This window comes from Biomphalaria glabrata, chromosome 1 (genome assembly GCF_947242115.1).
Source record: "Biomphalaria glabrata chromosome 1, xgBioGlab47.1, whole genome shotgun sequence".
NCBI lineage: Eukaryota > Metazoa > Mollusca > Gastropoda > Planorbidae > Biomphalaria > Biomphalaria glabrata.
In genome coordinates this window covers 64,384,607-64,397,691 of record NC_074711.1, presented here as the reverse complement: position 1 = coordinate 64,397,691, position 13,085 = coordinate 64,384,607, and the positions used below count along the sequence as shown (strand labels likewise).

General features: G+C 37.8%; 1 protein-coding gene across 2 annotated transcripts; it reads right to left on the bottom strand.

The window, feature by feature from the left end:
* Positions 1–1,426: 1,426 nt before the first annotated feature.
* LOC106058752 (uncharacterized) lies at positions 1,427–12,503 on the bottom strand. 2 transcript variants are annotated; one of them, XM_013216244.2, is made up of 2 exons: positions 11,102–12,503; positions 1,427–3,674 (listed from the first exon to the last, which is right to left on the bottom strand). In XM_013216244.2, exon 2 carries the CDS (start codon positions 3,568–3,570, stop codon positions 2,560–2,562), a length of 1,011 nt encoding a protein of 336 aa, XP_013071698.2. In that variant the 5' UTR covers positions 3,571–3,674; positions 11,102–12,503; the 3' UTR covers positions 1,427–2,559. The 2 variants fall into 2 exon arrangements, with proteins under 2 accessions (XP_013071698.2, XP_013071696.2); XM_013216242.2 differs by lacking the exon at positions 11,102–12,503 and adding an exon at positions 10,408–10,478.
* Between the last annotated feature and the right edge of the window lie 582 nt (positions 12,504–13,085).

Below are 13,085 nucleotides of genomic sequence, written 5' to 3'. Positions count from 1 at the left end.
CAATGGAATCGCACTAATTTACAAAATGCTCTCAACTGGAAACTGAATAAAAAATTAGAATACATTAAAATAAACTGTTGCGTTTAAAATATTGTTTTATTTGCCTTGGCCTATCAAACTTTGCAATATAATAAAAAAAAATTGGCTTTATTAGCACTGTTACACTTGTTAAGAAGAATAAACTTGTCAGAATGTTCCCATGCCAAAGTATTTTAGCCTCAGCCGTCTCTTAATAGTTGCAATGATTAAAAACTTGATGAAATAACCTTTGTCTGTCTTACACTTCATTACGCCCACGTGAAGAAGAGACATTCAGGACTATCTGCGGACTTTGGCAAGTGTTTTATTGTTTGTTTAGTTCCTATTGTTTATTCTGTAATGTGTACGTCTCAGGTCTTACTACCAATAGTTGCTATGGCCTGTCTCTTTCTGATAGATTTATGTACATTGGTCTGCTGAGAGGGCTGGATAATCTTATTAGTTCTGTCGCGTACACTGTTCCACTGTAGCCCAGGGAAGAATGCTGCAGGGAAAGACGTAGCCCCCATCTAAACCCCGTCACTTAATCTTAATTGATTTCACCAACACAGCGAGTCCTTCGTTTCAAAAGTGTCTAGTATTTTTTCTTAGGATATTTGAACATCTTTTTCTCTTTTCTATTTACCTAAAAGTGTTTTAAATAGTTGTGTCTTTGGGATCTTAAATTGATATTAGTCCGCTTACACATGAACCGTTTTTCTTTCAACTCTAGGTATTAGTTGGCGACTTCCAACAATATATCTGTAAATAGCGTCTGTACTAACAACTGCTTATTTAGCCTGTCATTTGACCAAATTATAGCCGAAATAGCAACCTATTGCGTGTTGTCTTATTATACGTAGGGAGCCTATATAACAGTGTAGGCAATGCTATGCTTCCATTTTTAAAATATACATATAGAAGTTTATTTTCCAATGAAAACTGGGCGTATACAGAAGTATGAGATTGATCTTTGACCTGAACTACAGCGTTAAGGAAATTCCTTTAATGGGTTGATTTATCTAGATCTACCCGGAAATAATATGTTTTCACAGACCTCATTTAATGTTTAGTTTTTTATTCATCAAAATCATTTTCTCTTAATATTCATGTCGTTTTGAACTAATATAATTACGTCAAAGGGGGAAGGGGAAATGTATTGATCATGGAGACAAGAGCCAGAGTTTGGAGAACGGCAACACTTCTAAGACCTGACACCAACGTCTCTTTACTTCATGACTAGGAAACATTTGACAAAGCCAATTTAACAACACTAGCCCGACAATACTGATGGCTTTCTCTAGTGTCAACGTTATACGATCGCCCTGTCCAATTATCCTATTTCGCCGACTGGTAGGCAACTTCATCAATAACACTGACACGTCCATTATTTTCCATCTTGAATCCATCCATTTATTTGACACGCTTTAAACAAACCGAGAGAAAAAATCTTATTAGTTTCTTTAGTCAATATAGACGTGATTTCGTTTAATAAAATTGATATTTCAAAATAACTTCATTATATAAGTCTGTATTTCGCTTGTTCTTGATAAATCTAAAGACGATTGAAAGCTTGGTGGACAAGTGAAAAGGGACTCAGGTTTGAACAAGAAAGATTGTGTCACATTGAGGATTTGAGGCCTTCCATGAGTCAGTTCTAACGTTTTGATAGTAATTTTTAAAAAGTGAATACTTCTCGTTGTTGTGCTGGCTACACGATACCCTGATTAAACGTTGTCCGCAAAAAGATAAGGTTTATTGAAATAACAAAATATATACAGAACTCATGAGTGATATTAATAAAACGTAGAGTTTCTGGAGCAGAACTATATACTGTATTCTAGAAGTGTTTGGGATTTTTTTTAGCCTTTTTAAATCATTCTTTTGAATAGCTGGTGGATATTTAATAAAAAAAATTGTTTTGCCTATGTTTAAAAATTCAAGACTTTACCATTGGCATCAAAGTTGTTAGGAATTGACAGAGGGACTTAAACGTCTTGGATGAAGGGATGAAGCGACACGCCTCGAAGAAAAAGAAAGAATGCCCTAAGTATAAGGATCAGACGAGCACGTCACGTGACAGAAACACATATATTGTGTTAGCCAAACAGACATTTGAGGCAAAGTTGTGAAAATATTAAAAACTTGCTGTAGATGAACGTCATTAGAGCAATTCGTTTTCTACAGCTCTTTACATGTATGCAAAACTACTTTTTGTTTAAAAGCATCCTTTAAAAAGTTCTATTCATATTATTAGATTTACCAACTTAACAAGAACACGCTAAATTATATATAAATAAATATAATTACATCATTGTAAATTTAAACATTACATGAAATATGAAATGCTGATCACAAATAAGAATCTAATTCTGATCTACTTTGATTTGCTTCCACAACCAATTTCAAATGATATGTTTGATAAAACTCCATCTAAAATATAATTCTATCAATAAAACTTAAGTGATCTTATGTCTTCAAGAATCAACTAGCCTCTATTAATGCTATGTTATATACAATAACATTATATTATTAACATTACTATTGTGATCTGGAGCAATTCTCAGGTATGACAACAGTGTGAACGATCCGTCCTCGGTACACTAGTTTCTCGTGCAGGTAACCGTTCCAGAAACTCCTGTGTACAAATGGATAGAGATTCCGCAGTTGTGAACAAGGCACAATGTACCGTTGGAACAACGTCACTTCCAGTTTGTGTGAAATTTCAAGAGAATGGCACATGGACAGGTTGTAGTTGCGTCCTGCAACCGCCAAGGAATTGTAAGGCACGGGGAGCATCCTTCCAGCGAATGGCCGGAGGCACAAAGGAAACACATGAGCTTTTGGGAAGTTAAACTCCTTTCTGTAGACGTCCTGCTCATCATAGATATGACTTTGGTTCTCCGCAAAGAAGAAGATGTCGATGTAGGGCCAGCGGTATTCTTTGTTTCTGATGGGTCTACCTTTGGTCCAGTACAACTTCCATCTCTCATGCTCCGGACTGTGCAGCTGGACATTTTCAGGTGAGTATCTCATGGCGTGGCGCAGAACATCCCTATCTTCACTGTTGAGCATGACATCGATGTCATCGTCCCAGGGAATGATGTCATGGTGGCGTAGGGAGCCGACTAGACTTCCGCCGTAAAGGAAAAAAGGAATTTTGAAAACCGCGCAGACCTGCGCAAATGTCTGCAGCAGAGCTAGTGTGACTTCTCTTTCTTCTGCGGTCAGACCCAAAGGAAAGGCGATGTACTGTCGGTCAGCGTCCAAGCGGTAGTTCACAAGACGCAGCAAGTAAATTGATCCTGTACTGCCTAGCCGGGACATTGATTTGTTAGAGCCATCGTGAAATTTTAAAAGATTGACTTCCCCGAACGTCAGATTGACCAAAAGATTGGGAGAGTACCTGTAAGTCTGAGTGACTAGAGGTGAACTTGAGCGACACATCCACATGCAGAGGCAGAGCAGGAAGCCAAGTTCAATAAAGGTCAAGGTTATAAGGACACATTTTCTACTGAAAATATAATTGCATATTTTGTTTCTAGAAGTCATCGTACCCTTGTCTTTTCAGTTAATGAAGCCCTTAACTATTGTTGAAAATGAAATTGAAAATACGATCAATGAACTGTCATCCAATGAATAGTTTTCGATCTAACCTAGAAATAGAAACAAAATAAAATAATTCAGTTTAATAAACTTTTTTTTTGAAAGCATGTATCTATAGATTATATCAGCATAAGGTCGAATTTATTTATTAATGCCGCAATGTTTCTCAAACTTTTCTCGCTGGCGTCCCCTAAACGTAAAAAATTTCGTTTACGCCCCACTTAGCCATCTAGGGACCAGGGGCAGCGCTGAGGTCCGTGACAGTTTAACAATGTAATGAAAAAAAAAAATACATATAAAGTATATCACAATTATGCGTATAGAATATATTTACAATATGTTAGGCATCCAAATTTAAGTAATGAATGTTCATTAATACTAGATCTTGTACAAATTTCTTTATTTTCGGAAATAGAGTTTCTTAGATTATTTTTAAATGTTTTGTATCACTAGAAAAGGTTATTTCTGGGAATCGTATAGGAGAGACAGGATGTTCCCTTATAATTCAGCAAGGGGGGGATTGGAGGGATGTTCTGATATGAAAATGTTTTCTTTCATTCCGATGCATTCTTTTGGCATCTTGAGCGAACTATTGATCCTGGTAAAGAAAAAAGTAAAAAGTTAAATAAAGTCAAATAAAGAAGAGGCAACATTGGCCAATACTATTCAGCTAGGGGCAACATTGACCAATACTATTAAGCTAGAGGTAACATTGGCCAGTACTATTAAGCTAGAGGCAACATTGGCCAATACTATTAAGCTAGAGGCAACATTGGCCAATGCTATTCAGCTAGGGGCAACATTGGCCAATACTAATAAGCTAGAGGCAAAATTGGCCAATACTTTTAAGCTAGGGGCAACATAGGCCAATACTATTAAGCTAGGGGCAACATTGGCCAATACTATACAGCTGGGGGCAACATTGGCCAATACTTTTCAGCTAGAGGCAACATGTTCCAATACTATTAAGCTAGGGGCAACATTGGCCAATACTATACAGCTAGAGGCAATATTTGCCAATACTATTAAGCTAGGGACAACATTGGTCAATACTTTTAAGCTAGAGGCAATATTTGCCAATAGTATTTAGCTAGGGGAAACATTGGCCAATACTATTAAGCTGGGGCAACATTGGCCAATAGCCAATACTATTCAGTTAGGGGCAACATTTGCCAATAGTATTCAGCTAGGGGAAACATTGGCCAATACTATTAAGCTGGGGCAACATTGGCCAATAGCCAATACTATTCAGTTAGGGGCAACATTTGCCAATAGTATTCAGCTAGGGGAAACATTGGCCAATAGTATTTAGCTAGGGGCAACATTTGCCAATACTATTCAGCTAGAGGCAACATTTGCCAATAGTATTCAGCTAGGGGAAACATTGGCCAATACTATTAAGCTGGGGCAACATTGGCCAATACTATTCAGCTAGAGGCAACATTTGCCAATAGTATTCAGCTAGGGGAAACATTGGCCAATACTAATAAGCTGGGGCAACATTGGCCAATAGCCAATACTATTCAGTTAGGGGCAACATTTGCCAATAGTATTCAGCTAGGGGAAACATTGGCCAATACTATTAAGCTGGGGCAACATTGGCCAATAGCCAATACTATTCAGCTAGAGGCAACATTTGCCAATAGTATTCAGTTAGGGGAAACATTGGCCAATACTATTCAGTTAGGGGCAACATTTGCCAATAGTATTCAGTTAGGGGCAACATTGGCCAATAGTATTCAGTTAGGGGCAACATTGGCCAATACTATTCAGTTAGGGGCAACATTTGCCAATAGTATTCAGTTAGGGGCAACATTTGCCAATAGTATTCAGTTAGGGGCAACATTGGCCAATAGTATTCAGTTAGGGGAAACATTGGCCAATACTATTCAGTTAGGGGCAACATTTGCCAATAGTATTCAGTTAGGGGCAACATTGGCCAATAGTATTCAGTTAGGGGAAACATTGGCCAATACTATTCAGTTAGGGGCAACATTTGCCAATAGTATTCAGTTAGGGGCAACATTGGCCAATAGTATTCAGTTAGGGGAAACATTGGCCAATACTATTCAGTTAGGGGCAACATTTGCCAATAGTATTCAGTTAGGGGCAACATTGGCCAATAGTATTCAGTTAGGGGCAACATTGGCCAATACTATTCAGTTAGGGGCAACATTTGCCAATAGTATTCAGTTAGGGGCAACATTTGCCAATAGTATTCAGTTAGGGGCAACATTGGCCAATACTATTCAGTTAGGGGAAACATTGGCCAATACTATTCAGTTAGGGGCAACATTTGCCAATAGTATTCAGTTAGGGGCAACATTGGCCAATAGTATTCAGTTAGGGGAAACATTGGCCAATACTATTCAGTTAGGGGGCAACATTTGCCAATAGTATTCAGTTAGGGGCAACATTGGCCAATAGTATTCAGTTAGGGGAAACATTGGCCAATACTATTCAGTTAGGGGCAACATTTGCCAATAGTATTCAGTTAGGGGCAACATTGGCCAATACTATTCAGTTAGGGGAAACATTGGCCAATACTATTCAGTTAGGGGCAACATTTGCCAATAGTATTCAGTTAGGGGCAACATTGGCCAATAGTATTCAGTTAGGGGAAACATTGGCCAATACTATTCAGTTAGGGGCAACATTTGCCAATAGTATTCAGTTAGGGGCAACATTGGCCAATAGTATTCAGTTAGGGGAAACATTGGCCAAAACTATTCAGTTAGGGGCAACATTTGCCAATAGTATTCAGTTATGGGCAACATTTGCCAATAGTATTCAGTTAGGGGCAACATTGGCCAATAGTATTCAGTTAGGGGCAACATTGGCCAATAGTATTCAGTTAGGGGCAACATTGGCCAATAGTATTCAGTTAGGGGCAACATTTGCCAATAGTATTCAGTTAGGGGCAACATTTGCCAATAGTATTCAGTTAGGGGCAACATTGGCCAATAGTATTCAGTTAGGGGAAACATTGGCCAATACTATTCAGTTAGGGGCAACATTTGCCAATAGTATTCAGTTAGGGGCAACATTTGCCAATAGTATTCAGTTAGGGGCAACATTGGCCAATAGTATTCAGTTAGGGGCAACATTGGCCAATAGTATTCAGTTAGGGGCAACATTGGCCAATAGTATTCAGTTAGGGGCAACATTTGCCAATAGTATTCAGTTAGGGGCAACATTGGCCAATAGTATTCAGTTAGGGGCAACATTGGCCAATAGTATTCAGTTAGGGGCAACATTTGCCAATAGTATTCAGTTAGGGGCAACATTTGCCAATAGTATTCAGTTAGGGGCAACATTTGCCAATAGTATTCAGTTAGGGGCAACATTGGCCAATAGTATTCAGTTAGGGGCAACATTGGCCAATAGTATTCAGTTAGGGGCAACATTGGCCAATAGTATTCAGTTAGGGGCAACATTTGCCAATAGTATTCAGTTAGGGGCAACATTTGCCAATAGTATTCAGTTAGGGGAAACATTGGCCAATAGTATTCAGTTAGGGGCAACATTGGCCAATAGTATTCAGTTAGGGGCAACATTGGCCAATAGTATTCAGTTAGGGGCAACATTTGCCAATAGTATTCAGTTAGGGGCAACATTTGCCAATAGTATTCAGTTAGGGGAAACATTGGCCAATAGTATTCAGTTAGGGGCAACATTTGCCAATAGTATTCAGTTAGGGGCAACATTTGCCAATAGTATTCAGTTAGGGGCAACATTGGCCAATAGTATTCAGTTAGGGGCAACATTTGCCAATAGTATTCAGTTAGGGGAAACATTGGCCAATAGTATTCAGTTAGGGGCAACATTTGCCAATAGTATTCAGCTAGGGGCAACATTGGCCAATAGTATTCAGTTAGGGGCAACATTGGCCAATACTATTCAGTTAGGGGCAACATTTGCCAATAGTATTCAGCTAGGGGCAACATTGGCCAATACTATTCAGTTAGGGGCAACATTTGCCAATAGTATTCAGCTAGGGGCAACATTTGCCAATAGTATTCAGCTAGGGGCAACATTGGCCAATAGTATTCAGTTAGGGGCAACATTGGCCAATACTATTCAGTTAGGGGCAACATTTGCCAATAGTATTCAGTTAGGGGAAACATTGGCCAATACTATTCAGTTAGGGGCAACATTTGCCAATAGTATTCAGCTAGGGGCAACATTGGCCAATAGTATTCAGTTAGGGGAAATTGATGTGTATAGAGAGGAAGTACACAAGACAATGATGACATGGACGTGGTTTTTTTTTTTTTTTTTTTTGGGGGTGGGGGGGGTGGGGGGGGGGGTTACACAAATGTAAAAGTCGTCAACATAACGTTGAACGATTGTAGGGACTCAGGGAGGGATCATTTGAACTATTCTGACACGACAGACTCCAGAGGATTCGCTAGTGCAGGTGTTGTGAAATGTTTTCTACAAAACGTTTTGCGTGATTATTGTTGCAGACGCCTCTCGTGAAAATAGTATACATCTTAAGAAGTCCTTATTAGATGAAATAACGCCTCTTACTTAAAATATAATTTTTAAAACATTGGTAATGTCAATTTACTTGGTTTTAGTCAAACATAGATTGATAGTTACAGGGAAATTCAACTCTAGCTTTGATCCTTTAAAAATAAAGAGACTAGCTTCCACTTGTCAGTTTGAGAAACACTGTAAATACGGAATTGTTTTGTTTGTTAAAATTATTAAGTAAGACAAAAGTTTGCATAGACAAAAAGTTGTTCAGTAAACTTTGAAGAACTTATAGGTCCTGTTAATAGAATAAAAAGTCTATGGAGAGTCGCAGCACACATTCTACTTGACAAAATTGTGTAATCAAAATGCTGTCTTATTAAACATGGACCAGCAATAACGCGCTATCAACAATATAATGAAATCGATCAAGTATGAATCTCAACATCAAGACTAATCCTAAGTTTATAACCCAGAAAAACAGATAAAATTAAACAAACAACAACAAACAAGGCAAAATATAAAGAATCTTTAAAACAAAAACAAAGCTTATCTAAGAGGAAAAATCCGCGCTTACAACTATTTCTCGCAATAACAAAGAAGTTATTTCCTTTATTCAATATCAAAGAGAATAATTAATAACCAATGACTTATTAACGAACTTGTTAATTTTTAATTGATTTATGTTTTGTTAGCTACAATAAATTATTGTTTAAACTTTCAAAATGATCCGACGATGGGTGTGGGAAAAATAACGTGTCCAATAATCTAAGGTGACGAGATCCTACATATTTAGCCGTATCTGTGAAGGATGAGATTAGAACCTTTGTAGAGATCAAAAGGCGAGAGACCTATTCCGCAATATTCTCATTTAGAGGTGACCAAAAGAGCTCTTGACATTCGCAAGACTGTTATCTAAGCACGCGCAATTTCTTGGAGTCGCTTCGTTCTGCCTACGTCCGGAAGAACTGCCGATGGTCTCGTCATAATAATTTTCATCTGTTTCAAAGCTTATAAAAAATTAATTAGGCTGCTGTAACAATTTACTCACGATGTTTAATTCAATTTAATATATTGTCATAACAAAATAAAAAGAAGACAGTTCTCTTGTTTAGTATCTTGACCATTCGACACGGTATTTTAATTTTAATTTTTTTTTCTTTTAACAGGTAACATATGACTAAAGTTTTGGCTGCTACTTTTTCAGCCTGCGTACAATGCACACATTGTCAGATTGCACAATAGGTAGCGCCGGCCCTGCTTACAAAGCCCAAAAAATGAAAATGAGGTAATTCAAAAAAGGACCATAATGGCAAATGGGCCCACGATGAGCTGCTGATCACATTCAGAAAAGAGAAACTTAAACTGCATGGCCGGCGATATCACGAGGTATTCAGGACCTTCCTGCTAGGAAAGTACGAGGGAAAAAGTTAAAGAGGCAGACAGAGAAAGTGATCGTAAGAAAACATCCTGGGCAGGCCTGTCATTGAAATGAAAGTTATTCCAGTGTCTAGATCTAGTCATGGCGAAAGATATTCTAGCTTCAAATTCATAGGAATGGAGAAAGACGGTTGACTGATCCTGTGTGAAGCCCCAACAGCCCAAGCTTAGGTGAAGGTAGAGTCTAATTACTCTTGCCGAAAGCAAGAGATTTATTTATACTAAATTCTGTACAATGAGTAGATCTACATTTTGCATTCTAGTCTAAATACTTTTAAATAAATCTGATGACTAATCTATCTACTAATTATAATCTAGATTAGATTCCCATATGCTAGGACAAATTTGTACAAATACTCCTTCTTCCCTAGTGCTATTAGAGCATGAAATGGGTTGCCTGAGCTAGTCAGGAAAAACAGTGACTTGGCAGAATTTAAGTCATTGGTTAATATGCGTGACTGAATGCATCACGCATAGGACGTAATCATCTTCTTTTTTGAAATAACGTCTGTATTATATAAGATAAGATAAGATCTAGTCTAGATTCTAGACATCAGGTCTTAGGTTAGAGTCCTAGTAGTGTCACACCGTAGTAGTAGAGTGGCAGTACATAGATCTAGATCTAGTAGAGAACTAGAGTCTAGAAGATCTATATGTAGATATACATCTACTAAGATACTAAGATAGATCTAGATCTACTATCAATCTAGATCTAGATTTAGATATAAATCTATGATTTAAAATCTAGATCTAGGTTTAAAATCTAGAAACCAAAGTCGAAAATGTTAATTCTGGCACTCTAATTAGATCTATATAATCTAGATCTAGACCCAGTGTTATCTGTGATTATCATCTGGGGCCTACCTTTTAACAAACGTAGACAACATGATCAGATTACTAGCAATAACGAAAAAGGAAGTTTCCTCAGGAGCAATATGGCGTAAAAACAATTCTACTGCGCGCATGTCAGAGCTGATTTATACGAGTTCTTTTTTTACTCATCTATCGAGACAGTTGCTGAGAGTTTTTAATAAGGGCATTTTCCGTGACTAATTCTTTTCTTCAGTCAAAATGAAAAAAAATTGTTTAAAACATACATTCCAGTTCTAAAATAAATTCCAGTTATATAATTTCAGACCTGACACTGGCCCCAGGGGAGTCAAATTTGCTTACAGTCAATACATTTTTATTAATTAGCAGGTTATTAGCTATTCAAACAAAGAATATCTTTGTGTAAATGTATTTTAGAGTGTTGTTCGTGTATAAATGTGTTGTGTATTAGTATTTTGGCAACATTTAAATGTCTTATAGGGTTAAAAATTTAGCAGCCAAATTTTCAACTAACTATCAATCTAAACTTTGGAGTCAATTTCAATATAATTATAGCACATTATAATAGATAAGAGCATCGGAAACTTAAAGAATATATCATAATTTAGTGGCCTAGCAGCTGGTCTAATGATTACATAATTGATATAAAGAATCTTAGCTTTCGATACATTCAAGCATATTCATTCAAAAAAACAACACATATAGTCAGTATTCTGACTGCTATCACCTTCAAATCTATACCAACATAATCGGAGACGTCAGCTGCAGCGTTCAGGCACAATAAAGGTTTCAATAAGTGTGCTGTTCAACATCAAATTTTCATGTAAACGCCCATGGATAGTTTGAGTATGAACGAATGGATATAATCCGTAGAGTCGCGTGCAAGGTATGGTAATCCAAGTCCTGGTGGGTGTGAGATGTTCAAGTTTGTGGGAATACCTCAAGGAAGAGCAAAGGCTCGGTGAGTAATTTTGATCAACCACCACCGTTGTTTCATGAGGCGCCGGAAGCAAGGCGCCAGCTAACGGGCGCAGACACAGGGGGAAGACGTGACGTTTGGAAAAGCAGAAAGTTGCGCTGAACTCTTGGTCGCAAATATGGCTGGAGTTTTCGGAGTAAAAGAAGATATCTACGTAAGGCCATCTGAATTGATTTTTAGGTAAGGTTTTCGGCTTCGTCCAGAAAAACTTCCAACGAAGGTTTTCAGGGCTTTTCAAGTGGAAATCTTTTCCAACACTCAAAAGCGCATGACGTAATAAGGCTCTGTCGGATGTGTTCACCATGACGTCGATGTCGTCATCCCACGGTATGATGTCGTGATGGCGTAGAGAGCCGAGTAGAGTTCCGCCATACAGGAAAAACGTCACATTGTACTGCGAGCATGCGCGAACAAAGTTCTGGAAGACCAAGAGCACCGCCTGACGATCTTCGAAAGAGAGAACAGGCTGAAAGGCCAACATGTCGGACGTGCTTTCAGAGGCGTTGGGGTCACGTGGTGTCAGAAAGTAAACGGTCTGAGCCCTCCCTACATTTTGACCTTCGTTTTGTAAAACCTGTGTCTCGTTTATCTCTGGAAAACTAAAATTAGTCCACGGAGGATGAAAGTAATACCTGTAAGTCGTATCTGACGTTGTCATTTCTGGTTTGGTGTAGGTAAGATTCAATGTGAAGAGGAGAGCAGATGTTGACACGAGAAACACGTAAATAGATCGTCGAATAAAAACACTTCCTCTCAAAGTAGTCTGTAAACTCATAATCGACGCCTCGTTGATTTGTATCAGGATTTCATTTGTAAAATATCGTAGAAAATCTTCAGTAATGTTGTTGTTAGCTTGCTAGAAGACGAACGGAAAAAAATTGGTATATTGTTCTATAAAGTGAATTGGACCATTAAACTGTACGTAGTAATAAGCCCAAAACACCATTTTATTATCGGAAGCACAACTAATAAAGCAATTAGAAAAGTTGTTTTTAAAAAATCACCCTAACTATGATCCTTATTTAAGTAAGACTTGTATACATTATTATGTTTTGTATTTTCACCACAAAAAAACAACACATAATCCAAATGGTCTGGCAAACGAATAAATTGAGTCCGCGTGCATTATGTCAAACGGCTAGAGCGACTGGCCAGAATTTCCCTCGCGTGTTGGTCGACAAGCCTTTTAAATCTGAGCATCAGGTCCGGCGATGGTGCGGACAAAGTTCTTTAACTCCAGAGATTCGTGTTCATATCACTGCTATCTCCGAGATCAAAATGTCTATCTCTTGTCATATTTACCATCAACTTGTACGATCGTTCAGCGGCGTTTCCTTTGCTGTAATTTGGTATACAAACAACATTCACTCGTTTTACATAAAAAGCTTTATACTATTCAAAAATAATATTTATTAGAAGTTACTTTTTCCACCCTCCATTTTTTCCCAGCCTTTCCCCAGATCCTTTATTTCTCCTGCCTCAAATGACAGGAAGTCTCGGCTATATAAAAACATTACGTCATTGTTTAATTCTTATGAATGACTGATATTAATCTCTAATCTAGTAGGTATTAAATAAAACATCGTGTATAGACTTTAGAATAAGATAGGCTCTACTTATTTATAATCTTTTTTATTATCAGCAGCATACTCGCACACATAATACAGGTTTGTTAACATCTAACAGACTTACACACCTTAGTTTATTGAACCCCATCATTGACATGTCACAT

Bases quoted from the DNA above. Each gene is read 5' to 3' on its own strand.
- LOC106058752 (XM_013216244.2), bottom strand. From the start codon at position 3,570: ATGACTTCTAGAAACAAAATATGCAATTATATTTTCAGTAGAAAATGT.